The sequence below is a fragment of the Etheostoma spectabile genome, unplaced genomic scaffold, assembly GCF_008692095.1.
Source record: "Etheostoma spectabile isolate EspeVRDwgs_2016 unplaced genomic scaffold, UIUC_Espe_1.0 scaffold00014348, whole genome shotgun sequence".
NCBI lineage: Eukaryota > Metazoa > Chordata > Actinopteri > Perciformes > Percidae > Etheostoma > Etheostoma spectabile.
In genome coordinates, this window is record NW_022604019.1 from 12,501 (window position 1) to 39,630 (window position 27,130).

The 27,130-nt window shown below is 42.1% G+C and overlaps 3 protein-coding genes across 5 annotated transcripts in view; 1 reads left to right on the forward strand and 2 right to left on the reverse strand.

Moving 5' to 3' along the window:
• Positions 1-3,231, forward strand: part of LOC116679460 (SH3 domain-containing protein 19-like) — a gene marked incomplete at its 5' end in the record, with an annotated part of 15,226 nt that extends 11,995 nt beyond the window's left edge. Inside the window, 1 exon segment of the mRNA XM_032509110.1 lies at positions 1-3,231. This exon segment is cut by the window's left edge and continues 73 nt beyond it. Coding sequence (XP_032365001.1) covers positions 1-38 — 38 coding nt within the window.
• A 1,922-nt stretch (positions 3,232-5,153) lies between these two features.
• Positions 5,154-14,423, reverse strand: LOC116679461 (tripartite motif-containing protein 16). 3 transcript variants are annotated; one of them, XM_032509113.1, is made up of 2 exons: positions 13,932-14,423; positions 5,154-7,084 (listed from the first exon to the last, which is right to left on the reverse strand). In XM_032509113.1, exons 1-2 carry the CDS (start codon positions 14,325-14,327, stop codon positions 5,855-5,857), a joined length of 1,626 nt encoding a protein of 541 aa, XP_032365004.1. In that variant the 5' UTR covers positions 14,328-14,423; the 3' UTR covers positions 5,154-5,854. The 3 variants fall into 3 exon arrangements, with proteins under 3 accessions (XP_032365004.1, XP_032365005.1, XP_032365002.1); XM_032509114.1 differs by lacking the exon at positions 13,932-14,423 and having other exon boundaries at positions 5,154-6,059; positions 6,248-7,526; XM_032509111.1 differs by lacking the exon at positions 13,932-14,423 and having other exon boundaries at positions 5,154-7,526.
• A 2,299-nt stretch (positions 14,424-16,722) lies between these two features.
• On the reverse strand, positions 16,723-27,088 carry LOC116679462 (serine/threonine-protein kinase DCLK2; the record flags this gene model as incomplete). The annotated part of the gene is given in 3 exon segments (XM_032509115.1): positions 16,723-25,518; positions 25,754-25,834; positions 26,992-27,088. Coding segments are annotated over 3 exon segments (304 nt in total), but the record flags the coding sequence as incomplete, so codon positions are not given.
• Positions 27,089-27,130: the final 42 nt, after the last annotated feature.

Sequence of the window (27,130 nt, forward strand, 5' to 3'; positions counted from 1 at the left end):
GGATTGTGCCTACAAACTACATTTCTCTTCTCTCATGAGGAAAACCCTGAAAACTAGGACACTCTGGGAACAGGTTGGTGGGTTTTGAACTCTGCACGGAGCTCGGGGAAAACTCAACTCGGCTACGACAGTGTTTCAGAGTTTTCCCCAATAAACCTTTTGGGCAGGTTTTGGGTTAAACAAAAGCCGCCTGCTCAGATTTTATTGGTAGTTTGGACCGTCTCTTGACAACAGGACGCACCTGCGCCGCCTTAGCGACGGAGTAAAACTGACTTCACGCCGGTGATTTGCGTCTTCCTCTCTTCCATCGCTGTGCTCTGATTGGCTCCGTGGATTATATCCCACCTGGACTGGATGTGACTTTGTTTCTTTCTCTGACTGTTGGGTTCATTAGTCCAGACCAGTGGACGGTCCCAGAAAACCAAAACCCCGAAGCTCCTGCGACTCAACATCCTGCACTAATGGTTCAAATCCCTCCGCATGATGGGGACGGATGGACAAATATAATCAGGATCGGACATTTTGCTTTAAACAGCCGCCGTTTGGCGACTTTTCCTCTTTCTGTGTCTGATTACAGATGTTTAACATAGACTGTTAAAAGTGTTACGCGTCAGATACATTTTCAAAATAAGAGGCCAGCTCGCAGTATTTGAACTGAAAAAAACATCAAGGTTTCCAGAGGAGGACTAATTCACTTTAAAGGGATATTTCAGATGTTTTGCAGTGTGGTTGTTGTGATTACGGTGTGATTGACAACTCTGGTTCTGGTTCCCCAAACTTTAACCCTGACTCCAGTAGAGGTGGTGTGAGCAACATCTTGTATATGAGGATGTCTTTCAATATCAATCTGAGGATACTAGGCCTTCCAATACTGCAGGAGGGTAAAGCCGAGTTAATTACATGAGCAAGGGCTTATCAACTATAAGCTACTTCTCCAGTCAGTGTGTTAGCTGCAGTAGATGTTTGGAGGTGGACAAACATGGAAGCTAAGCAACGTCTTGCTGTGGACGGGGACAGCATTTAAATGCATGTTAGACACATTAAAAACATCCATTTCAGTGTAAGTGGACGCTTTATTTAGAATATTTTGACCACGTTACCACGCGGTCGGACGGCTCTTCACGACGGGGAAGTGAAGCCGTTATCTCTGCTCTCCTCAAAGCCGCCAGACTCCTTTTTATTTTACCTTGTAGAACCGTTTTTTTAAAATGAGTCTGGCGGCTTTGAAGAGAGCAGAGATACCGGCTTCGTAAAGGGCCGTCTGACACCCAGATAAAGCAGTGAAAATATTCTAAATATAGCGTAAAATTAAACTGAAACTGTGTCGGTACTCTGAACCGGGGGGGCATGCGATGGATAAGGACCTCATACAACCCCGGTTAAAAATAATCTGAACTATCCCTTAAACTAACTCAGTCAAAACTTACATTTATCTTTAACATAGTGTACCGTGAACCTAAGCCAGAGGAAAACTGAATAACGGAGCTTTGAGTCGGCCGGATGTTTGTCTGCTGGTGCATGCTGGGAGGAAAACGCCAGCTCTGGTTTGTGTTGTTTCCTAAATGTTTTTACCTTGTAGCGCTCAGCGGTCCGAGAGCCAAAAAAAATGCCACTTTTAAGACTTTTAATTATAGAAACAACCATTTTAGTTGAAATAAACTGTCAGAATGTTTTGTTTTAAGACTCTCTAGGTACCTTTTTAAAGCTATTTATAAAAGTTATTTTGTTGCACATGTTTTCACTGATAAATTCTTGCGTAGAAACTTTTTCTAAAAGTTTTACGTTCTTAAAGCTTTGAAGCTTAAATCAGATCACTGTACACAAAGAACACTAAGACTGGTGTTGATTGGTCATCTAGAGATTCATTATCCTACTAAACCTCTTCCAGAGCTCTTCTCTGACTGTTTCAGGGGCTGCTGGATGATTTTTGGGGGTCTCAAACCCCCGATGAAGGCAGCGGAGCCTCAAAGATTTGGCACTGGAGAGGTGTGCAACATGATTTGGAAAATGCTTGGAAGTCATGTAGAGTTAACATGATTAACAGATTTCAACATGCAGCCAAAACTATAATGCTTAATAAGAGCATGCAGCTCAATGAAAGCAAAGAAACATGGATTATATTTTTTATATAAAGAGGTTATTAAAGGAGTTTAAAAAATAAGCTTTACAAATCTTAAAAATCACTTTTCATTGATAAAGACCTTAAAACATGTTTATAGTTTCTAATAGTTAAAGCTAAATGTCATAAACTGTAAATGCATAAGTCCACAGGGTGAGACTGAAAGCTGCAATATTAAAGTTGCTGTTGGTACGATGGGAAGATCCAGGACTTCGACAACTTCTCAGCCCCTCCCCCATTTCGCTAAAGCCCAAACGGTCTCCTAAGCCCCTCCCCCTATGAGGGAGAATGAGCCTGATTGGTGCATCTGAACAGGGAGCGGGGGATTTTGCAAATAGCACTACAAGCTTTAGAGTATTTTTATTTTATTTTTACTCAAACATAGGGTCAGTTTCAACAAATATGACAGAAAGTAAGTTCAATAAGTCTTACCTACTGCACGTTTTTAAGGAACTAAAACGCTATTTGACACCCACATTAGCTCATGTTTGATTTCCTGCTGTTAAGCAGTATCAAAAGGCAGTTTTGCACCGACAACAGTGTGTTGTCACAAAACTATTGTACAAACTCTTTCAGATAAGCAAAGATCTAGCTGGATTCTTTTTTTTTTTTTTAAATGTACTGTATTCCATCTTTTCTCACATTTCCTCAATATGTATTCTGTGTTAAAAAACTAAATCTGCAAAAAAAACACCTTTTTCCAGACTGAATATACGAGTCCTACTCATTTTATTAAATGTTAAACGTGGAGGATTTTCTCTCAATGTGCTGTCAGCAAATTACCAGCAACAATGATACATTTTTCTTTGTTAGATTTACGTTTTTTGGGGTGTTTATCTGACAATTGCAGGTCTTTTTGCTCACTAATGCAGGATTCAACCTCTCTGATGTAACTCCAACTGACTTTTTACTTTGGACACATTACTGTTTTTATTATTATTAGTTATCTTTTCCATATAATTCAGTGTCTGAAAAGGCAAATTCAAACTAAGTGTAACAACTCAAATGCAGCCAGATAACAATAAATGATTAACGTGTCATAAGGTGGATGTTTTTCAGCCGTTTCAATGCAAAGTAAGAGTGTGCAAACATATGGAGCGCAAATATAACAAGTAGAAACAATAAAAAATGATTATTTAAGTGCAAAAAACAAGGTAGAAGGGGCTCGGTAAAGGAACATTTCTTCGTGCTTGCAAATCTTTTTATTATTATTAATTTTTTAACCCTTCCATCGACCTGCAACTTGGTGTTTTTCTGGGTAGAAATTTCAACATTTTGTTCTTTTTCCATACTGTTCTCAACGTTTTTGTTGATTTTATTCCAACGTTTTTCCTCACTTTTCAGATGTTTTTTTTTACTCACTATTTCCAATTTACTGGGTCACTTTTTTAAACAGGTTTTTGTCAACTTTGGTGATGTTTTTGATAGGGTTTTTTAATCATCAAAAGTTACTGCATCTGCTGTCATACGAAAAACAGATTTTTTCAATTAATTGACAGTCCAAAAAAAAATTGTAGAAATATTCCCACTATATATTTGTAAATTTGACCTCTAGAGCTCAGCAATGCTCAGTATTTCCTGCATTTGGCCGTAGACCGTGGGGTTCGGGGCGTAGAGACTGGACAGGTGTAGGTGTGTTAAGTTAGGTGGAGGAAGTCCACGTCTCTGTTGTTGTGATTGCAGCGTTGAGGGTATTTCGAGGCGTCATCACCACTAATTTGGTGTCAACTCGTTAGAGAAAATCTTCCATGTGACATCTTTAAGCTTTAAGACTGTAACACTAACGTGTGTGTGAGAGTGAGAAAGACGCACAATGAAAGACATTTATAAAGTGCTTTGTAAGAGATGTTTAATGTTTAACCAGACATTCCAACTTTATAATACAAATAAAACTTTAAAACGTTTCAGCAATCGTTTCCTCCGCCAAGGAGTGCCCGGTTTGTCCGTCTGTTTGTCTGTTTCTTTGTCCAGTTGTTGCCCGTTTGTGTGTCTGCCTGTTGTCCCTCGTGTTTTCTCCACGTCAAAATTGAAAATCAACTCTTTGCTGACTCTTTTTCTTACGTTTTTGTCCCTTTTTCAACACCATTCACACTATTTTTCCCCAATTTTTGTCACTTTTTTTTAATGTTTTCAACACTACGTAACATTAACTTATTAACTTTAGTTTTATTTTTGGAATTTATGGTCAATAAACCTCATTTATAGGAAATTATCCTTAATGTTTGAGTCAGAAAAGCAGAAATTAGGAATTATTTAGACTAAAATTAAAGGAATGGATGTTGATGATAATCACAGACTGGAATATGTCAACTTTTACTCAATACTATTTCAACAACACCTACATTTGTTTTACAATGCTATAAAATAGAACAAGAATTAATGAAAGTAGAGATGTGTATTTGCCAAAAAAGAAAAGAAAATTATTTTGTAGATTTTTCCAACTTTTGTCCTGGAGAATATATCTCTCAAACAATACACACAGTCTAATTAATTTAATTTAATTTTAATTAATTAATTTTAACTCTCTTTATCAGTCCAGCAAGGGGAAATTACAATTTCCACTCTGTTGTTATTACACACATTACACACATTACACACATTACACACAGGCCTGAACTACACACACATGCTCAGTCACTAGTGGAGAGGTGTCAGAGTTTACAGGCATCGGATGTGTTATATTTTGCATTTTAAGTTAATTAGTGTAGTCATTAAAGTAGCATCTTCAGAAAACCTTTTAATTTTTTTACTTATTTTTTGACCCTTTTTTGTGTCTTTCCCTCAATGTTTTTGTCACTTTTTCAATGTTTTGTCGTTTTTTTCTGAGCCTTTTTAAAGTTTTGGTTTTTTTTCCCCAAAAAATGTTGTTTTTTTTACGTTTGTCACTATTGGATGTGTTTTTATTTAGTTTTTCTTTTACAAAAAAATTAAATACGTTGCTGTAGCTACTGAATTGATCCAATAACATCGTACAAGTTGTTACTTCTAACAACTTGTTTGCTTATTTACATCTTTCCACGCTTGAATACTCATGTTTATTTCCATTAAACTAAAGTGGTTAGTAGGGTTTTCTTTATTAATATTCAGCATTTCAGCTGCTTATTCATGTAAAAATATCTGAATAATGAGAAGAAATAGACTTTAAACACTCACAAAATAAACAGGATGAGTGTATGAATGTAGGAAATCAGGAAGGAGTTTATTACATTTTAAATTTCATCATCGTTGTCATTTAAAATGCATCTCCATAAAACATCCTTTACTTCTTCTACCTATAAAATGTATCTAACAACAGCATAAAATTTATTGTTAGGGATTTTAAATTTGCGTATTTACAGTCACATCATTAAAACCTTTGCATTGCATCAGAGCTCTAGACAGTAATATGTATTTATCTTATTTGTCACACATATTATATATTAAATAGAAATGCACCACATGATGAGCAAGTGTAACAGTCACTCAGATTATTGGTTCATCAGTTGTTCTCACTGCCTCAGGATCTTCTCTGGGACGTGAATATAACGTTGTCTGACTTTCTGTCTTACACGAGGAATAATTTTAAACAATCATAATTTTTTTTTTACACATTCTGCATTTGATTAAAAACAAACATTAGGTCCAAATAACACCGGCCGCCCTGAGTCAAATCCCTTAAACGGCTTCTTTTATTCATGTCCTGCAGAGGTTACAACACATTTCTGTGATATTAACCTGTCCTCTGGCTTTTCATGATTACCTTGGTTTACAAAACTCCGCAGTGTCTCCACAAAAACCCAGAAGACAGAGACCAGCATGGAGCGGCTCAGCGAACGTGGTCTGGACTCTGTGGAGGAGCGTCATGGTTTCGGAGATGCTGAAGAAGGCCAGAATACCTGCGCTGTGATCCAGGTACACGCCTATTCTGGAGGATTTGGGGCCTGGGATTCTGAGTGAGCAGTTGTCATGTCTAAAGATGTAACTGTTGTCACAACGTAATGCCCAAGACTTGTTATTAAATCCAAACGATCGCGCATGAAGGTCACCTGATCTGCCGATACTCTTGTACGCGACTGCTACTAAAGCAGGTCTGCTCGTCTCCACCTCCCAGTAACAACGTCCAGTCAGTCCGTCTTCACTCAGGACCTGAGTTGTCTGGAGGAATCTGTCCGGATGTGCAGGATATTTTGTATTTTTTACATATGTTACTTTGCTGTTGCCCTCTGATAGATCCAGAGATGCGCCCACTGTGTTTGGATCCATCGTGATTTGACATGAGTATCGTAAGAACTCTGCTCTGGTCGTGGGCTCGGCTAAAGGCAGTTTCTCAGTAAGAATGTTCTGCATTTTATCTCTTGCTGCTTTCACGGCTGCCATCACGCTCTCAAAGTACCACAAACGATTGGTTTTTGGTACTGGTGAGTTCGTAGATCCAGTAAGTTTTGACAGTGAGAGGTAACTGTGAAGAAACTGTGTGGGATCTTCTAAGCGTGAGAGCTCCTCCAGCTCGACGTTTTTCTTTTTTAGGTCAACGATCTCCTGGTCCAGCTTCTCCTGGAGCTCTTTGACTCGACTCACTTCAGTTTTCTGCGAGGATCTGATCTGCTCCTTCACCTCAGAGCTTCTTTTCTCAATGACACGGATCAACTCGGTAAAGATCTTCTCACTGTCCTCCACTGCTTTATCTGCAGAGTAGTTGATAGTTTCCATCTCTTTCTGAAGCAGCGTCACGTCTTTTTCTCGTTCCCGGATTCTCTGCTCGATGTTTTGTTGACTTTCACCGAGCTCCTTTTGCTTCTCAGTCCTTTCTGCTGCAGCTGAGACGACGTCGTGGCCTTTGTGGTCATCCATTAAACAGAGATAACAGATACACTCCTGATCAGTGCGGCAGAAAATCTTCATCACCTCATCGTGACGGGAGCAGACGCTGTCCTGGAGATTAATGGAGGCATCAATGAGTTTGTGTTTTTTGAAAGTAGGAGATTGGTAGTGAGGCTGAAGGTGTTGCTCACAGTAAGAGGCCTGACACACCAGACAGGACCTGAAGGCCTTCAGCTTCCTCCCAGTGCAGACATCACAGGCCACGTCTCCAGGTCCAGCATAGCAGCATAGATCAGCTGGAGCAGCTCGGGGTCCAGTCTTCTTCAGCTCCTCCACCAAATCTGCCAGCACGGTGCTTTTCACCAGGACAGGCCTCGGGCTGAAAGTCTGTCGGCACTGAGGACAGCTGTAGATTCCTCTCTGACCTCCTTCATCCCAGGAGGTTGTAATACAGCTCATGCAGTAGCTGTGTCCACAGGGAATAGTCACCGGATCCTTCAGGAGATCCAGACAGATCGAACAGCTGAGTTTCTCCTCCGGTGCTTGATTGCTTTGCTGCGCCATTTCACCTCTCGACAACAGGGAATGACTCGAAAGTTTTACTTTCCTCACAAACAGGAAGCCACGCCCGCTTTTCTTTCACAACTGCATGCTGATCTGTTGTAAAGTGATACGTCAGCTCTTGCAGTTTACAACATGTTGGTCACACCCATCCTTAAACTTGTAGATCTATGAAAGGAGGGAGTTTGAAATAGACTTTAAACACTCACAAAAGAAACAGGCTGAGTGTATGAATGTAGAAAATCAGGCAGGAGTTTATTACATTTGACTTTTCATCATCATTCTCATTTAAAATGCGTCTTCTGAAAACATCCTTTACTTCCTCTACCTATTAAATGTGTCTAATACCAGCATAAACTATATTAGGTATAATTTGCGTATTTATAGTCCCATCAATAAAACATTTACATAGCACCAGAGCACTATACAGTAATATGTAGTTATCTTTGTGTACTTATCACACTTAAAATATATTAAACAGAAAAACAGAAATTCACAACATAATATGATATATAATGAAGTTTAACAATCACTAAAATTATTGATTATCAGTTTTACTCACAGCCTCCGAGTCTTCTCTGGGAATGACCGTCTTAATGAGGCGTCATTTTAAACAATCACATTTACACATTCTGCATTTTTTAACCCTCGTGTTGTCGTTCTATCCATCTTCGACCGCTTATCCGGTGTCGGGTCGCGGGGGCAGCAGCTCCAGTAGGGGACCCCAAACTTCCCTTTTCCGAGCCACATCAACCAGCTCCGACTGGGGGATCCCGAGGCGTTCCCAGGCCAGGTTGGAGATATAATCTCTCCACCTAGTCCTAGGTCTTCCCCGGGGCCTCCTCCCAGCTGGACGTGCCTGGAACACCTCCCTAGGGAGGCGCCCAGGAGGCATCCTTACCAGATGCCCGAACCACCTCAACTGGCTCCTTTCGACGCGAAGGAGCAGCGGCTCTACTCCGAGCTCCTCTCGGATGACTGTGCTTCTCACCCTATCTCTAAGGGAGACGCCAGACCCCTCCTGAGGAAACCCATTTCGGCCGCTTGTACCCTGGATCTCGTTCTTTCGGTCATGACCCAGCCTTCATGACCATAGGTGAGGGTAGGAACAAAAATTGCCCGGTAGATCGAGAGCTTTGCCTTCTGGCTCAGCTCTCTTTTCGTCACAACGGTGCGATAAACAGAATGTAATAACCGCACCAGCTGCTCCGATTCTCCGACCAATCTCACGCTCCATAGTCCCCTCACTCGCGAACAAGACCCCAAGGTACTTAAACTCCTTCACTTGGGGTAAGGAATCACTCCCTACCCGAAGAAAGCACTCCATCGGTTTCCTGCTGAGAACCATGGCCTCAGATTTAGAGGTGCTGATCCTCATCCCAGCCGCTTCACACTCGGCTGCGAACCGATCCAGAGAGTGCTGAAGGTCACAGACCGATGACGCCATCAGGACCACATCATCTGCAAAAAGCAGCGATGAGATCCTAAGCCCACCGAACTGCAACCCCTCCCCGCCCGACTACGCCTCGATATCCTGTCCATAAATATTATAAACAGGATTGGTGACAAAGCGCAGCCCTGGCGGAGGCCAACCCTCACCTGGAACGAGTCCGACTTACTGCCGAGAACCGGACACAGCTCTCGCTTTGGTCATACAGAGATTGGATGGCCCTAAGAAGGGACCCCCTCACTCCATACTCCCGCAGCACCTCCCACAGTTTCTCCCGGGGACCCGGTCATACGCCTTCTCCAGATCCACAAAACACATGTAGACTGGTTGGGCATACTCCCAGGCTCCTCCAGGATCCTTGCCAGAGTAAAGATCTGGTCCGTTGTTCCACGACCAGGACGGAATCCGCATTGTTCCTCTTCAATCAGAGGTTCGACTATCGGCCGAACCCTCCTTTCCAGCACCTTGGAGTAGACTTTACCAGGGAGGCTGAGGAGTGTGATACCCCTGTAATTGGCACACACCCTCTGGTCCCCCTTTTTGAAGAGGGGAACCACCACCCCAGTCTGCCACTCCTTCGGCACTGTCCCAGACTTCCACGCAATGTTGAAGAGGCGTGTCAACCAAGACAGCCCCTCCACACCCAGAGCCTTCAGCATTTCTGGACGGATCTCATCAATCCCTGGGGCTTTGCCGCTGTGGAGTTGTTTGACTACCTCAGCGACCTCCACCAGGGAAATTGACGATAATCCCCCATCATCCTCCAGCTCTGCCTCCACCACAGAGGACGTGTCAGCTGGATTTAGGAGTTCCTCAAAGTGCTCCTTCCACCGCTCTATTACCTCCCCAGTTGAGGTCAACAACGTCCCCCCGTCCCCCTCCTGAGGTGGCGAACGGTTTTCCAGAAGCACCTTGGTGCCGACCGAAAGTCCTTCTCCATGTCTTCTCCGAACTTCTCCCACACCCGCTGCTTGCCTCTGCCACGGCAGAGGCTGCAGCCTTCGGGCCCGTCGGTACCTTGCAACTGCATCCGGAGTCCTCTGGGATAACATATCCCGGAAGGACTCCTTCTTCAGTCGGACGGCTTCCCTGACCACCGGTGTCCACCAGGGTGTTCGTGGGTTACCGCCCCTTGAAGCACCTAAGACCCTAAGACCACAGCTCCCCCGCCGCAGCTTCAGCAATGGAAACTTTGAACATTGTCCACTCAGGTTCAATGCCCCCAGCCTCCACAGGGATGCACGAAAAGCTCCGCGGAGGTGTGAGTTGAAAGTCCGTCGGACAGGGGCTCCTCCAGACGTTCCCAATTTACCCGCACTACGCGTTTGGGCTTACCAGGTCTGTCCAGAGTCCTCCCCCACCCCTGACCCAACTCACCACCAGATGGTGATCAGTTGACAGCTCTGCCCCTCTCTCCACCCGAGTGTCCAAAACATACGGCCTCAGATCAGATGAAACGATTATAAAATCGATCATTGACCTTGGGCCTAGGGTGCTCTGGTACCACGTACACTTATGAGCATCCCTATGTTCGAACATGGTGTTTGTTATGGACAATCCATGACTAGCACAGAAGTCCAACAACAAACGACCACTCTGATTCAGATCAGGGAGGCCGTTCCTCCAATCACGCCTCTCCAAGTATCTCCATCATTGCCCACGTGTGCGTTGAAGTCCCCCAGCAGAACTATGGAGTCCCCTACTGGAGCCCCATACAGGACTCCATTCAAGGTCTCCAAGAAGGCCGAATACTCTGAACTCCTGTTGGTGCATATGCACAAACAACAGTCAGAGTTTTCCCCCCCCATCACCCGCAGGCGTAGGGAGGCGACCCTCTCGTCCACCGGGGTAAACTCCAACGCAGCGGTGCTCAGCCAGGGGCTTGTGAGTATCCCCACACCCGCCGGCGCCTCACACCCTGGGCAACTCCGGAGTAGGACAGAGTCCAACCCTATCAGGAGTACGGTTCCAGAACCGAGACTGTGCGTAGAGGTAAGCCCCACCAGATCTAACTGGTAACGCTCCACCTCCCACCAAGTTCCGGCTCCTTCCCCACAGAGAGGGACATTCCACGTCCACAGAGCCAGCCTCTGCGCCCGGGTCTGGTCCGTCGAGGCCCCTGACCTTCGCTGCCACCCATATGGCAGCGCACCCCGACCCCAGCGGTTCCTCCCACAGGTGGTGAGCCCATGCGTTCTATCAAAATTTAAAACCAACACTTTTTTTAATGCTTTTTATCAATGTTTTTAACTTTTTCCTTACGTTTTTGTCGCTTTTTCAACACTTTTGACGCTTTTTTGATATTGTAACACTACGTAACACTAACTTATAACTTTAGTTTTACAGTTATTTTTGGAATCTATGTCCAATAACCTCATTTATAGGAAATTATACCTAATGTCTGAGTTAGAAAAGCAGAAATTAGGAATTATTGAGACTAAAATTAAAGGAATGGGATGTTGATGATAATCACAGACCGGAATATGTCAACTTTTACTCAATACTATTTCAACAACACTTCAATTTGTTTTCAAATGCTATAAAATTGAATAAGACCCAAAATTAATGAAAGTAGAGATTTGTACTTGGCAAAGAGCGTTGGAATCAATCATGTTATTTTGGGGAATTAAAAAGAACATTGATATAGGACAACATGAGGACAACATGAGGACAACATGAGGGTTAAACACACAAAAGTCCCAACACCCCCACCCATACTGACTCAAATCACTTGACTTGTCCCTGTAGATGAGAAGATAAACTGCCTCTGCATTCATGTGCTGAAGGTTTCTTTGGAGTAGTGATTGAAAACCGGAAAGAGTCCAGAACAAACCGGGACGGGAGGCCAGCTACAAAATATAAATAGAATTTATTCACACAATCTGCATAGATTAAAAACACTAATAAGAACCGGCCAACGGCGCCAGCATGGACACAGTAGTGACTTTAAAAAAGAAATAAAGTGCAATGGCACAGACGCAATCACTTCATATGAATAGCAAAATTTCACTGGAATAATGAGAGGCTTTAAATATGCGTTAGGACCCAATACACACAATAAAGAGCAATAGAACAAAATACCACTGCACACTTTAAAACTCACACATTAATAACATGCAGGGAATAATAGAAGGAAACACCTCAAACCATAGCAAGCAATCAGGGGTCTCTGCAGCTGTCTCTGAGCCTAGAACCAGCCTGTCAGCTATATGTGCACTTTACCTTTAATAATAATAATAATAATAATATTTGAAATGAACAAAAAAGAAAATTGTAGAAATAAATGCCTCTTACTTTAAATGAATGTGGGGAAAAAACAATGACTGACAATGTTGCACTTGAAGACCGTTCTATAAAAAAATAAAGACAATATAAGACCACTTTCCAGCATATTTTAAGACTCAATGCATTTCATAAACTGGTGGCACAGTCGTACCTTCAAGTCATTTAGGTTTCATTCAGACCAGCAGCATGTTTTAATGTCGTTGTGACCGATACTAAACAGGAAAAACAATACACTGAACATCTCAGTTACATTCTACTATAGTTTATAGATTTCACGGTACATAATTTACAATCATTACCTCCGCTCCCAGATTGAGCTCATCTAAACAGCTGAAATGTTTGGCCTGCACACATGTAGCCTACGCCCCGCTACACTTCCTGAAACTAGAGAGAGAGAGAGTGCAAATCACCTGTGTCCCTAAATAACCTCCTCCCTTCACAGGGCCATGACGTCACACCCATTACATTTATTAATCTACCCTCTGCCTCTTTAATGACGGTACGACTCTACCGAACTCAACAGTGTCTCCATCAGAACCATTAAGGTGAACTCCAGCATGGAGCGGCTCAGTGAACGTGGTCTGGACTCTGTGGAGGAGAGTCATAGTTTCAGAGACGCTGAAGAAGGCCAGAGTACCTGCACTGTGATCCAGGTACACGCCTACTCTGGAGGATTTAGGGGCATAGATGACGGTTGTGTCATTGTCATGCTTAAAGGTATAACTATCGTCACAACATAATACCCAGGACTTCTTATTCTCTCCAAAGACACTTAATAGTCTTGATCTGCTGATACTCTTGTAAGCAACTGCTACTTCAGCATCCCTGCTTATCTCCATCTCCCAGTAACAACGTCCAGTCAGTCCTTCTTTACTCAGGACCTCATGAAGTCTAAATCTGTCTGGATGACGAGGATATAACACAGAATCGTCAGTATATGTTATTTTTCTGTTCTCATCTGATAAAACCAGAAATGGGCCTACTGTGTTTGGATCCATCGTGATTTGACATGAGTATTGGAAGAACTGAGCTTTGTCAAGAGTTTTGTTGAATACAGTTTCTCAGTAAGAACGTTCTGCATTTTATCTCTGCTGCTTTCACGGCTGCCATCACGTCCTCAAAGTACCACAAACGATTGGTTTTTGGTACTGGTGAGTATGTAGATCCAGTAAGTATGGACAGGGAGCGGTAAGTTTGAAGAAATCCGGTGTGATCCTCTGAGCGTGAGACCTCCTCCAGCTCGACTTCCTTCCTTCATGTAAGCGATCTCCTGGTCCAGCTTCTCCTGGAGCTCTTTGACTTGACTCACTTCAGTTTTCTGCCAGGATCTGATCTGCTCCTTCACCTCAGAGCTTTTTTTCTAATGACACGGATCAACTCTTTAAAGATCTTCTCACTGTCCTCCACCGCTTCATCTGCAGAGTAGTTGATCGTTTTCATCTCGTTCTGAAGCAGCTTTACATCTTGCTCTCGTTCCTGGATTTTTCGCTGGATGTTTTGCCAAATTTCTCCGAGCCGGTTTTGCTTCTCAGTCCTTTCTGCTGCAGCTGAGACGACGTCGTGGCCATTGTGATTATCCATTGAGCAGAGAATGCAGATACACAGCTGATCAGTGCGGCAGAAAAACGTCATCACCTCACCGTGACGGGAGCAGACGCTGTCTACAAGCCGAACGGAGGATTCCACAAGTTTGTGGTTTTTTATAGGTGGAGATTGGTAGTGAGGCTGAAGGTGTTGCTCACAGTAAGAGGCCTGACACACCAGACAGGACCTGAAGGCCTTCAGCTTCCTCCCAGTGCAGACATCACAGGCCACGTCTCCAGGTCCAGCATAGCAGCGATCAGCTGGAGCAGCTCGGGGTCCAGTCTTCTTCAGCTCCTCCACCAAATCTGCCAGCACGGTGCTTTTCACCAGGACAGGCCTCGGGCTGAAAGTCTGTCGGCACTGAGGACAGCTGTAGATTCCTCTCTGTCCTCCTTCATCCCAGGAGATTTTAATACAGCTCATGCAGTAGCTGTGTCCACAGGGAATAGTCACCGGATCCTTCAGTAGATCCAGACAGATTGAACAGCTGATTTTCACCTCCGGTGCTTGATTGCTTTGCTGCGCCATTTCACCTCTCGACAACAGGGAATGACTCGAAAGTTTCACTTTCCTCACATTACATTAGCGCATCAAACGGGAAGCCACGCCTCGTTTTCTTTCACAACTGCATGCGGATGTGCTGTAAATGGGCTTGTCAGCTCTTGTAGTTTACAACCTGTTGGTCACACCCATCTTCAAACTGACAGATCTGGAATAGGGACAGGATCCTGGAAACATACAGTCAGAGTTAAAGTATGTGTTTCAGAAAGGGAGCGGCTGATTCATTCAAGACAATGGAGCAGTTTGAGCCGTAGACGCATTTGATATTATCGTCATTGTTCTCATTATTACATTCGTCTTCAGAAAACATCTTTAGATGCTCCACCTATTAAAATTACCTTATAACATAATGTTCTTTCTGGGAGGAGGCCTTGGGGAAGACCCAGGACTAGGTGGAGGTGCGTCCAGCTGGGAGGAGGCCTCGGGGAAGACCCAGGACTAGGTGGAGGGACATCCCGCTGGGAGGATGCCTCGGGGAAGACCCAGGACTAGGTGGAGGGACGTCCAGCTGGGAGGAGGCCTCGGGGAAGACCCAGGACTAGTGGAGGGACGTCAGCTGGGAGGAGGCCTCAAGCAAGACCCAGGACTAGGTGGAGGGACGTCCAGCTGGGAGGAGGCCTCGGGGAAGACCCAGGACTAGGTGGAGGGACGTCAAGCTGGGAGGAGGCCTCGGGGAAGACCCAGGACTAGGTGGAGGGATTATATCTCTAACCTGGCCTGGGAACGCCTCGGGATCCCCAGTCGGAGCTGGTTGATGTGGCTCAGAAAAGGGAGGATTGGGGTCCCCTGCTGGAGCTGCTGCCCCCGAGATCCGATAAGTGGATGAAGATGGATGGATGGATAATATTCTTGTTCTACTTCTAAATTAGATAATTTACAGTCAGATCTATACAACTTTTGCAATGCATGAAGAGGACAGTAATATGTAGTTGTGTCACACACAGGAAATATTGAACAGAAATCCAGCAAATAATGAACGAGGAAATAGTGGCCGGATCCTTCAGTAGATCCAGACAGATCGAACAGCTGAGTTTCACCTCTCTAAAACAAGGATATAAGAGATAAACTATCCTCACGCAGAAAGCCAAACCTTTTATATCACACTGATCGGCTGATTTGCAGTAAAGTTGTTTATTGTCTTCTGGACTTTGCACCATGGAACCATCCAAAGTACAGCAATCCTTAGACTGGTTGATCTATGAACAGGGCGGAAACCAGGAAACGTTGGCATTTAATGACCCTAATTTATACTTTTAGAGACAGTTTGAACTGTGTTCTGCCCTCTTTTAAACATTGAACATTGAGCTTTGTGGATATAGGAAAGATGGTTGATAACAGTTGTATGAAAACACAGTTTAGGTCTCTCTGCGTTCAGGTGATCGGTGGTGAAGGAACGCAGGAAGACGGTACTCCATTAGAAGTTAACAGAGGTTGTAAGAGCTGCAACGATTGGTTGACTGGTTGCCAGTGACTCTGAGAACAACACAGTGTGCGTCCATAGGAAAGAACCAGGTCAGACACAGCGTGAGTCATGTGGTCAGCGTTGTAAATTGGACTAAAAGTAATTTGTTCAGTTTAGAAAATGCTCATTTTTGGGTTAAAATAACTCTGTTATGTAACTTACGTTATGTGTTTAAAGGAGAATCCTGTAGAAAGACTGAACTGTTCACATATACAGGCGGGCGCCATCTTGGGGAAACGGTCACGTCTAGTCACACAACGAACGCCGTGCAACCAGGAACAGCTCAGCACGGTGTTCGTCCTCCAACTAGTCGTGACTGTTTTCCCAAGATGGCGCCTGCAGGTATAGGACAACGCTACTGTCTTTATAATCTAGCTTTTTGATAAACTGTCTGTACACTTACAAAGTTCTCAATGGTTTTACATGTAGGGACCCTCAGTATGCTACCGTGGAAGTGTGGTGCCAAATTGAGCCTTGTTCGTAATATATATAAAAAACGATTTCTTTTTACTTTACCCTGTGCCCCGACGACTAGCGCTACGAGCTAATTAGCAGTTTGCTCTAAAGCTGATCACATTCAATTATACATGAAAACATCCCAGAGAACGGTTGACTCGGTACACGTGTTTTTAACCCCTAGGTTCATTTTGCACCTGATTTCTCCTTTAAATTAACTTACTTGACGTACATGACGTCTACTAATTATGTAAGTTACAATAACTTTTTTACTTTTGGTCTCACACGGGATATGAACAGTGAAAGCTCCCAGACCAACCCCCCATAAATAACTATCTTTGTCCCAATACAAGTTTTTAACTATTACAGTTAAATTAAAGAAAGAATCTGTGTTTGTGACGTAGTTCATGTCCAGGAGACAATCAGGAAGACAACAGCAGGTTGACATGATGCCACTGCATCAGCTTTATTTTCACAGTTGAATTCATCTTTTCTCGATCCACAATCCGGGTTTATATTTTCGTCAAATGCCCGCACCCTGTTCCCAACAAACGTACACGTTTTCATATCAACACACGTCACATTACAGATCATTGTTACCATAGCAACATGCCTACAGCATGTCCTCAAAAGTTCTCACATCTCCGTCCACTTCAACTCCGGACTAGTTTTCCTAAAAGCATCTGGCAGTCGGAGACGTCAAACAGCTGAGCATTCATTTAGATTTTAAATACTCTGAAGTGTACATTATGGTTTCTTAATTTCCTAGGAACAACTTTAAGAAAGTTTGAGTTATTGGCGTCCATTTCGGCGTCTGGCGCTCGCCGTCCACTCGAAACGTAGCGTTACTACTCTTTGGCCGGCTCGCAAGCCCAAACGGCGGATGTGCGGCGTGCTTGTTGTGTGTTTCCCGGTCTAGCTAGAGCTGGTGGGTGTTGAAGTTCTTCTAACGTTGCTAGTTGTTGCAACAGCATGTGGGAAAAAAACTACAAAGTTTGCTAGGTGAAAAAAACGTTAATCTTGCAATTAACCCTTGTGTTGTCTTCCCGTTAACCGTGAGCTTGTCCTTCCAGGTCAAAATTTAAAATTTAATTTTTTGGGGGGGACTTTTCCGATGTTTTTTTGTTGCTTTCTCTGATTTATTTGTCACTTTTTCCACGCTCTTGGTGCTTTTTTTAAGACCTGAGCTGGTTTAACATCATATTATACGTACATTTTTAGTTAAAAAGACAAATTATGAATAGTTTTGACTAATAGATCAGAGGATTTTGAGTGGAACTCAGATACCCATCTGAGATGTCAAAGTTTAGTCCGGATACTGTTTGGAAACCATTTAAATAAATGCTATAAGATTTAAAAAAAACAATTCAAAGAAAGTAATGTTGTATGGAATCATCCATGTTATTTTTTTGGGCAATTTGATTGAAAGGAATCCATATTTATGACATAAAATGGTTCAATTTGACCCGCGGACTACACAAGGGTTAAAAAGGTTGAAGCCGTTAATAACGTGTTTTAATGACAGCACTTGTTTGCACGCTTAAGTATTGTAGTTGAAGGCGTGTTTATGTCTGTTAGACTAAGTAGTATTAGTTGTTAACAGGCTTTGTGCTTTAATAATTTAGCATTTCTACTGCTTAATTCATGTGTTATTGGCTGAATGATGAGACTAAGTTATTTAATTTTACAAAATCTTCATTGTTGTCGTTAACATTGTGTCTTCAGAAAACATCTTTTAGTTTCTCTGCCTATTAAATGTATCTAATAACGTTGTAAAAGTTCTTGTTACTACTTATAAATTTGCGTATTTACAGTCACATCAGTAAAATCTTTAGTTTGAGTTGCGCTGTAAAGAAATAACACATTTTAAGCAATAAGTTTTGAAGCTACCAGGTTCAAGGTGTAAGGGGTTTAGTCTTTAAAAAAAAATCTAGTCACTTGAATTGTCTTCTAAATGATACTTTTTACTGATTTGTTTTGTATTTCTTATTTTTTACTGACTGAACTCGACAAAAATCAACGTCCGACTCAGAGATTAATTTCAGGAAAACCAGCCCAGTTCAGTTCAAACTCCTAATTTCTCTACTGCACTTAATTAAAAAAAAATTCTGTTCCTGTCTAAAATGAGGCATGATGTGAAATGATCACACACACACACACACACACACACACACACACACACACACACACAGGGCCTAATAACTACAGCCACCCTGGTCAAATCAATCTGAAATCCACTCTGTTTCTCATGTCTTTGTAAAGATTTAACTGAACTCCACCCGCATGTGAATTAATTAAAGGTGCATTCAAGTCCCAATGAAGTCGCAGTTTCTGGGAATTAGTATTTTTGACGGTATTTTTAGTACTTTTGTTAGTTACATAAAAGAAACACAGCGTCAGATAAATCCTGAGTTCCCAAAAACAGCATTAACACCCAGGACGATGAGAGGAAATGTTCCTCTGATATGAATCATTTTACCTGGAAGGTAATGCAGCGCAAACCAGAACGGGAACTAAGGAATCCACCATGTTTACAGTGTCACAATTATGCAACAAGAGCTCTTACTTGAATAGCCTTTAAGTGGATTTCAGTACGCTTAGCAATACATTTACAGGCTGCTTTTAAAGAAACTCCTTCAGTAGTTGACTTCAATTGATTCGCTGACTCACCAGTTTGTAAAATGCATTTTAGCAGCGAATTCAGTCGGTTTTTGGAACCACGTAAACAATCCTGTTAGTTAGATAGTAAGATTTTCGCTGTACGTGACAATGTTGTAGCCTAAAACACACGTGGCATCGCTTAGAGAACCTTTAATGACCTTTTGGCCTCTCGTCTCAGCTCTAAAACACGTTTGTAGTAAACTGAGCATTAGCATCAGGTGGCAGACAGCCAGTCAAAAGTCATGAAAACAGAAGATTTGAGCTTCTTGTCGACTCAGGTGTGGCTGCAGCTCTAATCACCAGAAGGCTCCTCTCGGTTTGGTATAAAGAAAGAGAAAAGGAGTTAAGACCAGCGGGTTCAGAGAAGGTCGGAGGCCGAGCCGCTGATTAAAAGCTGCAAACTGTCATTTAATCGTGAGGAACTGAACGAGTACGATGATTAACGTGTTCGTGATCATTAGTCTTGGCGCAGACTTTACACTCAGTTTCATCTTAACTCTCGTGTCGTCTTCCCGTCAAACGAGCAACTTTTAGGTTTTTTTATGGGGCAAAATTTGCAATTAAAACGTCATCTTTTTTCGACACTTGTCGTTTTTCCCGGCAAATTTTGTCAAGTTTATTGTCACTTTTCCAAAAGATTGTTTTTTCTGCGCTTTTTTTTTGAAGCGTTTTTGTTTTTTTTCTCCATGTTTTTGAAGCTTTTCTACAAAAAATGTATCTTATTAAAGTTGTTTTTATAAAAAAAAGTCTTCAAATGTTGAAAAAATTAATAAAACAGCCAATTTTAATGAAAGTAGTGAAGTGATCAGTTATTTTACTCGTAAAGAGCGTTGCATGGAACCATCCACGTTAGCTTACAGGAGCGTTAAAGTAACGTTTTAAGACGACACATCATCTCCAAACTCTCAATCAGCTGCTCGGCCAAAATGTCAAGGCCATGGGAAGGTCGTGCTAAGTTCAAAGGTCATGACAAGGTCATAACAACACTGCATCAGGTCAACGCATTTATCCAGATAACACTTAAAATCCAGTTTTAAAAACAAAAGTTTTTAAACCACTTGTCCTTTGATGCAAACACACACACACACAGAAACTTGTACTTTCCACATGATTTTAAATTGAAACATTACACTGTGGAAATCAAACACACTTATTTACACACACACACACACACACACACACACACACACGGCACACACACACAGGCACACACATTCACACCCAGAGACACACACCCACTCACACCCACACAGACACACACAGAAACTCGTACTTTCCACAGGATTTTAAATTGAAACATTACACTGTGGAAATCAAACACACTTACTAACACACACACACACACACACACACACACACCTTCACCCTCAGTGATTCTAATAACCAGTTATAACTAATGACAGCTTGATGGATGTGTGTATGGAGCGACGTGATTGATGGATGAACCACTGACGTCACATCTCAGACACATGACCGTGTGAGGAAAGAGATCCACCGTCGTCCTCAGAGATCTCCGTCCTCAGTTTGTCAACATCCCTCAGACACCTTGTTTTTCACGAGCCTGTTTTGGGTTTTAATAAGGAGCTAAAACACATTACCAGGGGTGGCAGATCTTAAATTAAAGTACTAATACAGAATAATCAATCACAAGTAAATGTGCAGCATTGAAAATGTACTTAACCTTCTTGTTGTCCGCGGGTCAAATTTGACCCATTTAAAAAAAAGTGTCTAAATCGTAAATTTGGGTTTCTTGTCAAAAAATAAATTAACGTGAATGGTTCCCTACAAGCATTATTCTACAAGTAAAATAAATGATTGATGAATTTCTGTATTTTATTCAATTTTATAGCATTTTAATTTTGTTTTTATAAAAGAACTTTGAAAAAAGGGGGAAATATGTTGGAAAAAGCTTCAAAAATGTGGAAACCGCGCGCCAAAAAAAAAATCAACGTTGACATTTTTTTATTTTTTTTTTATTTTGACCCAGAAAGTACCAGGTGGACAGAAAGGCAACACAAGGGTTCTAAAAAAATAATTAGGAACCACATTTTAAAATGTACAGTGGAGGAACGTAACCAAATACTGTCTTTAAGTACAAATATTCCATATCAGTTGTGTACTTATCTCCCATTCATGGCACTTTATACTTTTCCTCCACTTCATTTATCTAACAGCTACTAGTTTAATAAAAAAAACACATTAAGATCTTTAAAAAAAATCATTTACTTGATTTGTCATTTATCAGTGAAGCAGCGACTGCATAAGTCATTTTTAATGCAATAACTTTCTGCTTTTCTTCGTCTTAAATGAATAAATAATAAATAAAACTGAATAATTTTGAGGTGTAGATAGTTGGAAGGACATAAAGAAACGTAAAGGCTCTGGATAATTGGGACTTTCTCATTTCTATCTCATGCTTTACAAATAGATAATAGATTATGGGAATAATCATCAGTAGCCAGATATAAAAGACTTGCTCCTGCTTTTAAAGAGACTTTGACTCTTTATGAAAAACAAGGTCTTTTTCGGGATGCTGAGACGTGACGTCTACGATGAGATTGTTTCTTTTCATTGTGGTGTTTATTTATTTTTTTAAACTGCTACAGTTTTCCTACTTCACAACAGACTCACACAGACGGACACCAACAGACATTTGATATTTACAGTATTTACAACAGATTTCGTCCTCTGACTGCAGGCGGGAGGAGAAGGGGGGCGCTCGGGGCTCGGACCGGACCGAGACCCCTGACCTCAGTCATACCGCCGGTAGAAACCTTCGGCAGGTTGGTGTTTTGTTCTTTAAATTGTGAGGTTTTAAAAGTCACTCAGTTCATTTGAGTTACAGTACGAAGGCTGAGGAACGGGCGATTCTATGCAGACAAGGCTCATTAGTTTTGAGGTTTTGGGGGGGGGTGTTTTCGGTAAAAATCTGGTTTTGGAATAATCATGAAATCAAAAATCCAGGTGGAAATCGGGCTGTAGAAACCACATGTTGTGGTTTTCTGAAGAGTTACATGTTGGACAGAGGTCTTGGTGAGCAAGAGCACAATTAACATAATAATAAATTAACAATAGGTACAAGAAAACCTCTCTTTTCTGGCTTCCTGTGCGTTTCCAGGATCAATTTTAAGATCTTTTTACTGGTCTTCAAGGCCTGATTTGGCCCCTTTGTATCTGGCTGAACTTCAACACTATTCACCAGTCAGAACATTGAGGTTAACCAACTGTCCCTAGGCTAAAAAGTATAGGGGATCAAGCTTTTGTGGTGGGTGCTCCCGTCCTCTGGAATATCCTCCCATTGTATATTCGAGAGACGCAGACTATATATACTTTTAAGTCCTTGCTAGAGAAACATGGTTTTTACTCTGGCCTTTGGTCCTAGCTGAGTCTGAGCATCAAATGTTCTCCATGTTACTTGTAACACTGTCTTTTACGAGATAATCCTGTATTTGATATTTACCTTGTTCAGCACATTGGTCAACCACTGTTGTTTTAACGTGCTAGATAAATACATTTGACATTGACATAGATTAACGTGGGAACGATAATATGTCAATTAATCCGCGTTGGAGGTGCTGGGAGGCAGATTTCTGAACTTTGGACCTTAGTCTTGAGGCTGAGCTGGAGTATTTCCTCCCTGCTTTACGCTTACATACAGATATGAAAAAAATAAAATTCTCATCCAACTCTTGGCAAGAAGGTGTCAAGTTATCCCTTTAAACAGATCTGCTCCTTTTCAAAAAGCCATGGTAAACTTTAATGTAGTGATCTGTAAAAAACCCAAAAACAACGAGCCTTGTCTGTCTATAGCGGGGTCTGGAGAGTGGAATGTATGGAAAGGTATGGGCTGAGATTTCCGGATATTACAAGGACTTAATCAGCAGCGTAAACAGGCACAGTACTTAAATATCTCCTCGGGTTGGTGGGCGCCGAGTAGAAGAAATGAGAAACGTCCTTCAGGTCAGCGAAAGGAGAGCTGGAGGGTAAAGGCAGGATAAATGGGACGTTTCCCAGAATACATGGAAGACATCCTGGTCGCCAAGCGGCAGAGGAAACAATCCCTAAACCAGAGAGACTTATCAATTAATCAGTTGTTTATAACCCTATGGTAGTAATTTAAGGCCTTTTTCAAAGCCTCTAAATTAAGCATAAGTCAGAGCAGAGGTAAGGGCCATATCCAGGACATGGGTCCAGTCACATGATACTGTACACTGGGTGATGAGACAGGTTGTGTCCAATAGCACCTTCATAGTGTCCCAGTGTTGATATGGTGCGTGTCCTTCAAGTAGCAGTGCGGCAACTTCATTAGTGTCCAGCAAAAAACAAAATGGGAGCTCCATCCCTTGATGGAGTCTATCCCTTGATGGAGTCCATCTCTTGATGGAGTTCATCAGAGACGATGTAAATACTTTCCAGTGCAGCAGCAGAGACGGACTTGTGAAAGTCGTCAGTATATTAAATGCTTGTCTAGACCAGAGGAGAGGACAGTTTACAGGAAATAAATTGGAAATACCAATGGAGAACTTGATGTTATATGCAGTGGATCAAAACCGCATGGTGAAGAATACTGTTCAGTTTCCAGTAAATTAACTGTAAGGTCTTTAAAAACCAATGAGAAGAAAACTCATTTGGTGTTGAGTAGAAGCAACAAAACTGTTCTATACTAGAGGCAAGGAAACTTGTTTGGTTTCCAGTTGATAAAACAGAACTTGTTCTGGACTAGCGGTCCGGGAACTCCTTCGGCGTCCAGTTAAAAGAAAGAGACATATCATACATAGACCAGATTTGAAGGATCTTGTTTGGTTTCCAGTTGATAAAACCGGACTTGTTCTGGACTAAAGGTCCAGGAACTCCTTCGACGTCCAGTTGAAAGAAAGAGACATTTCGTAGACCAGATTTGAAGGACCTTGTTTGGTTTCCAGTTGATAAAACAAGACTTGTTCTGGACTAGAGGTCCAGGAACTCCTTCGACGTCCAGTTGAAAGAAAGAGACATTTCATAGACCAGATTTGAAGGATCTTGTTTGGTTTCCAGTTGATAAAACCGGACTTGTTCTGGACTAAAGGTCCAGGAACTCCTTCGGCGTCCAGTTGAAAGAAAGAGACATATCGAAGACCAAATTTGAAGGACATTGTTTGGTTTCCAGTTGATGAGAAGGTCCATGTTTGGTACCAGAGGTAACGTCTTTGTGTCCAGTACATGAACTGGGATAAGTTCTCGAGCAGAGATCACGTCCCGTTTGGTTTCCACTGGAGGAAATGGGATGTGATTTTGACCAGAGGTGTGGGAACTGGTTTGGATTAGAGGGCTTATTCTAGACAACATTTCAAGGAAGTTGTTTGGTTTCCAATAAATTCAATGGGATACATTCTATACTTACATCGTTTCCAGAAGATAACATTCAACCAGAGGTTTCCAGTTGTTGAAACAGGGCTGATTCTAAACCAGATTTTAAGGGGAACTCTTTTGGTTTCTTTTTGATAAAAGGGGATGTGTTCAAAGTTGAGGAGGTGAGGAACTCATTGGGTCTTGGGTGAAAGAACAAAGTGCAGACAAAAGTGAAGACAAAGTGCTAGACTTTTCTAGGAACTTGGTTTGTTTTTAGTGGATCAAAAGGGGTCAAGTCCTTGGCCTTGGTAAGGGAACTTGTTCAGTATCTGGTAGATGAAACAAGACCTTTTTGAAGGAACTGGTTTGGCGTCCAGGAGAAGCAACGGGACTAGATTGACCTTGTTCTAGACCATCAGGTATTTGTTTGGTTTCCATTAGATGAAACAGGATTCTAGACCGAAGGCGAGGGAACGTATTTAGATTAAACGGTACTCAGATGTACTCTAGACCAGATTCAAGGGAACTTGGTCAGTTTTCAGTAAATTAATGGGTATTTGTTCTAGACCAAGAATGAGGAACTTGTTTGATTTCCAGTAGAAGTAGAGCTTGATTTATGGTCCTGCGGAGGCTCCAGAACATGGAAACTCCAGACAGAAAGGCTCGGAACGACCTGGATTTAAACCAAGAACCTTCTTGCTGTGAGGCAGAAGTGCTAAACGCTTAGCCACCGTGCTACATTCAGCCACGGGGTCGATTTTACGCAGAAGTATAAATCATAAATCATCAAATCAACAGGGAGGTATTCTAATCCAAATGTAAGATAATTAGGTCCAGGAGGGGAGAACTGGTCCTATCCTAGACCGAGGGTGGCAGATCTGAAGCTAATTCTCATTTGGTTTCCAGGAGGAGAGAACTGGTCCTATCCTAGACCGAGGGTGGCAGATCTGAAGCTAATTCTCATTTGGTTTCCAAAAGATCAACCAGGACGTGTTCCAAACTGAAAATTATTATTGGGGAATATCCAAACTTGTAGACCAGATTCAAGGGGGACTCGTCTGGGGGTTTCCAGTCGATCAAACGCACATTGTTGTTAATGGTTTTGAGTTTGAAAGAGGACGTGTTTTAGACCATGGGGGAGGGAACTTGTTTGGTTTCCAGCATCGGGGAGTCCTGCTCCGGGTCCAGGGCTTCTCCACTGATCTGCTCCTCGGTGCTGCTCGCGGTGTGGGGGTCTCCGGGTCCCTCGTCCTGGACAAAAACACAACAAGGACAGATCCAGTATGAAGGCATAAGACTGAGTACTCACATTACTTGTTACTTTTTAGAGTAACTTGAACATGGAAGTTTCCAGAAAGTTAACATTTTGCAAAAGCGACTCGTGTTTTAATAAGTCAACTAACAAACAAAAGTGATAAAACTCAGTTCCTGTCTTTTAGCGTGTACATGTGTAGTGTTTGAGTCGTTGACATGTGCTCCCTCTTACCGTCACCCAGGGGTGGGACAGGACCTCCTCGGCGGTGAAGCGGGTGTCCACGTTCACCTGCAGCATCTGACTGATCAGCATCTGAGGACCAGGTTGGGGAAATGTGTCTTCTGTTAAAATCTAACGCAACAAGTACCTGGTGTCCTATTACAGAATAATATCCTAATCCTTCCCCTTCCTTAACCCTTGCGTCGTCTTCCCGTCAAAATTGAACACTTTTGTTGAGACTTTTTAAGTCAGTGTTTTAACTTTTTCTTACGTTTTTGTCTTTTTTTCCCCCAATGTTTGTCACTTTTTTGACATTTTTACGCTACGTAACACTAACTTATTAACTTTAGTGTTAGTTATTTTTGGAATTTATGTTCAATAAACCTCATTTATAGGAAATTATACCTAATGTTTGAGTTAGAAAAGCAGAAATTAGGAATTATTGAGACTAAAATTAAAGGAATGGATGTTGATGATAATCACAGACTGGAATATGTCAACTTTTACTCAATACTATTTCAACAACCCTTCCATTTGTTTTACAATGTTATAAAATAGAATAAGACCCAAAATTAATGAAAGTAGAGATTTGTACTTGGCAAAGAGCGTTGGAATCAATCATGTTATTTTGGGGAATTAAAAAGAACATTGATATAGGACAACATGAGGACAACATGGGGACAACATGGGGACAACATGGGGACAACATGAGGACAACATGAGGACAACATGAGGACAATATGAAGACAACATGAAGACAACAGGACAACATGAAGACAACATGAGGACAACATGAGGACAATATGAAGACAACATGAGGACAACATGAAGACAACATGAGGACAATATGAAGACAACAGGACAACATGAAGACAATATGAAGACAACAGGACAACATGAGGACAACATGAGGACAACATGAGGACAACATGAAGACAATATGAAGACAACATGAGGACAATATGAAGACAACATGAGGACAATATGAAGACAACATGAGGACAACATGAGGACAACATGAGGACAATATGAAGACAACATGAGGACAACATGAGGACAACATGAGGACAATATGAAGACAACATGAAGACAACATGAGGACAATATGAAGACAACAGGACAACATGAAGACAACAGGACAACATGAAGACAACATGAGGACAATATGAAGACAACATGAAGACAATATGAGGACAACATGAGGACAACATGAGGGTTAAATTGTGACTGTCGGCCTGAGTGAGCGGTACCTTGGCTGGGAGGCTGATGGCGTCCCAGTCCGGAGACGGGAACTCCAGTTTCCCTCTGAGGATCTGATCAAACAACTCCTCCTGGACGTTATTCTCACTGAGGAAGAGGAAGAGGAAGGACACGTTTTAAATAAACTGG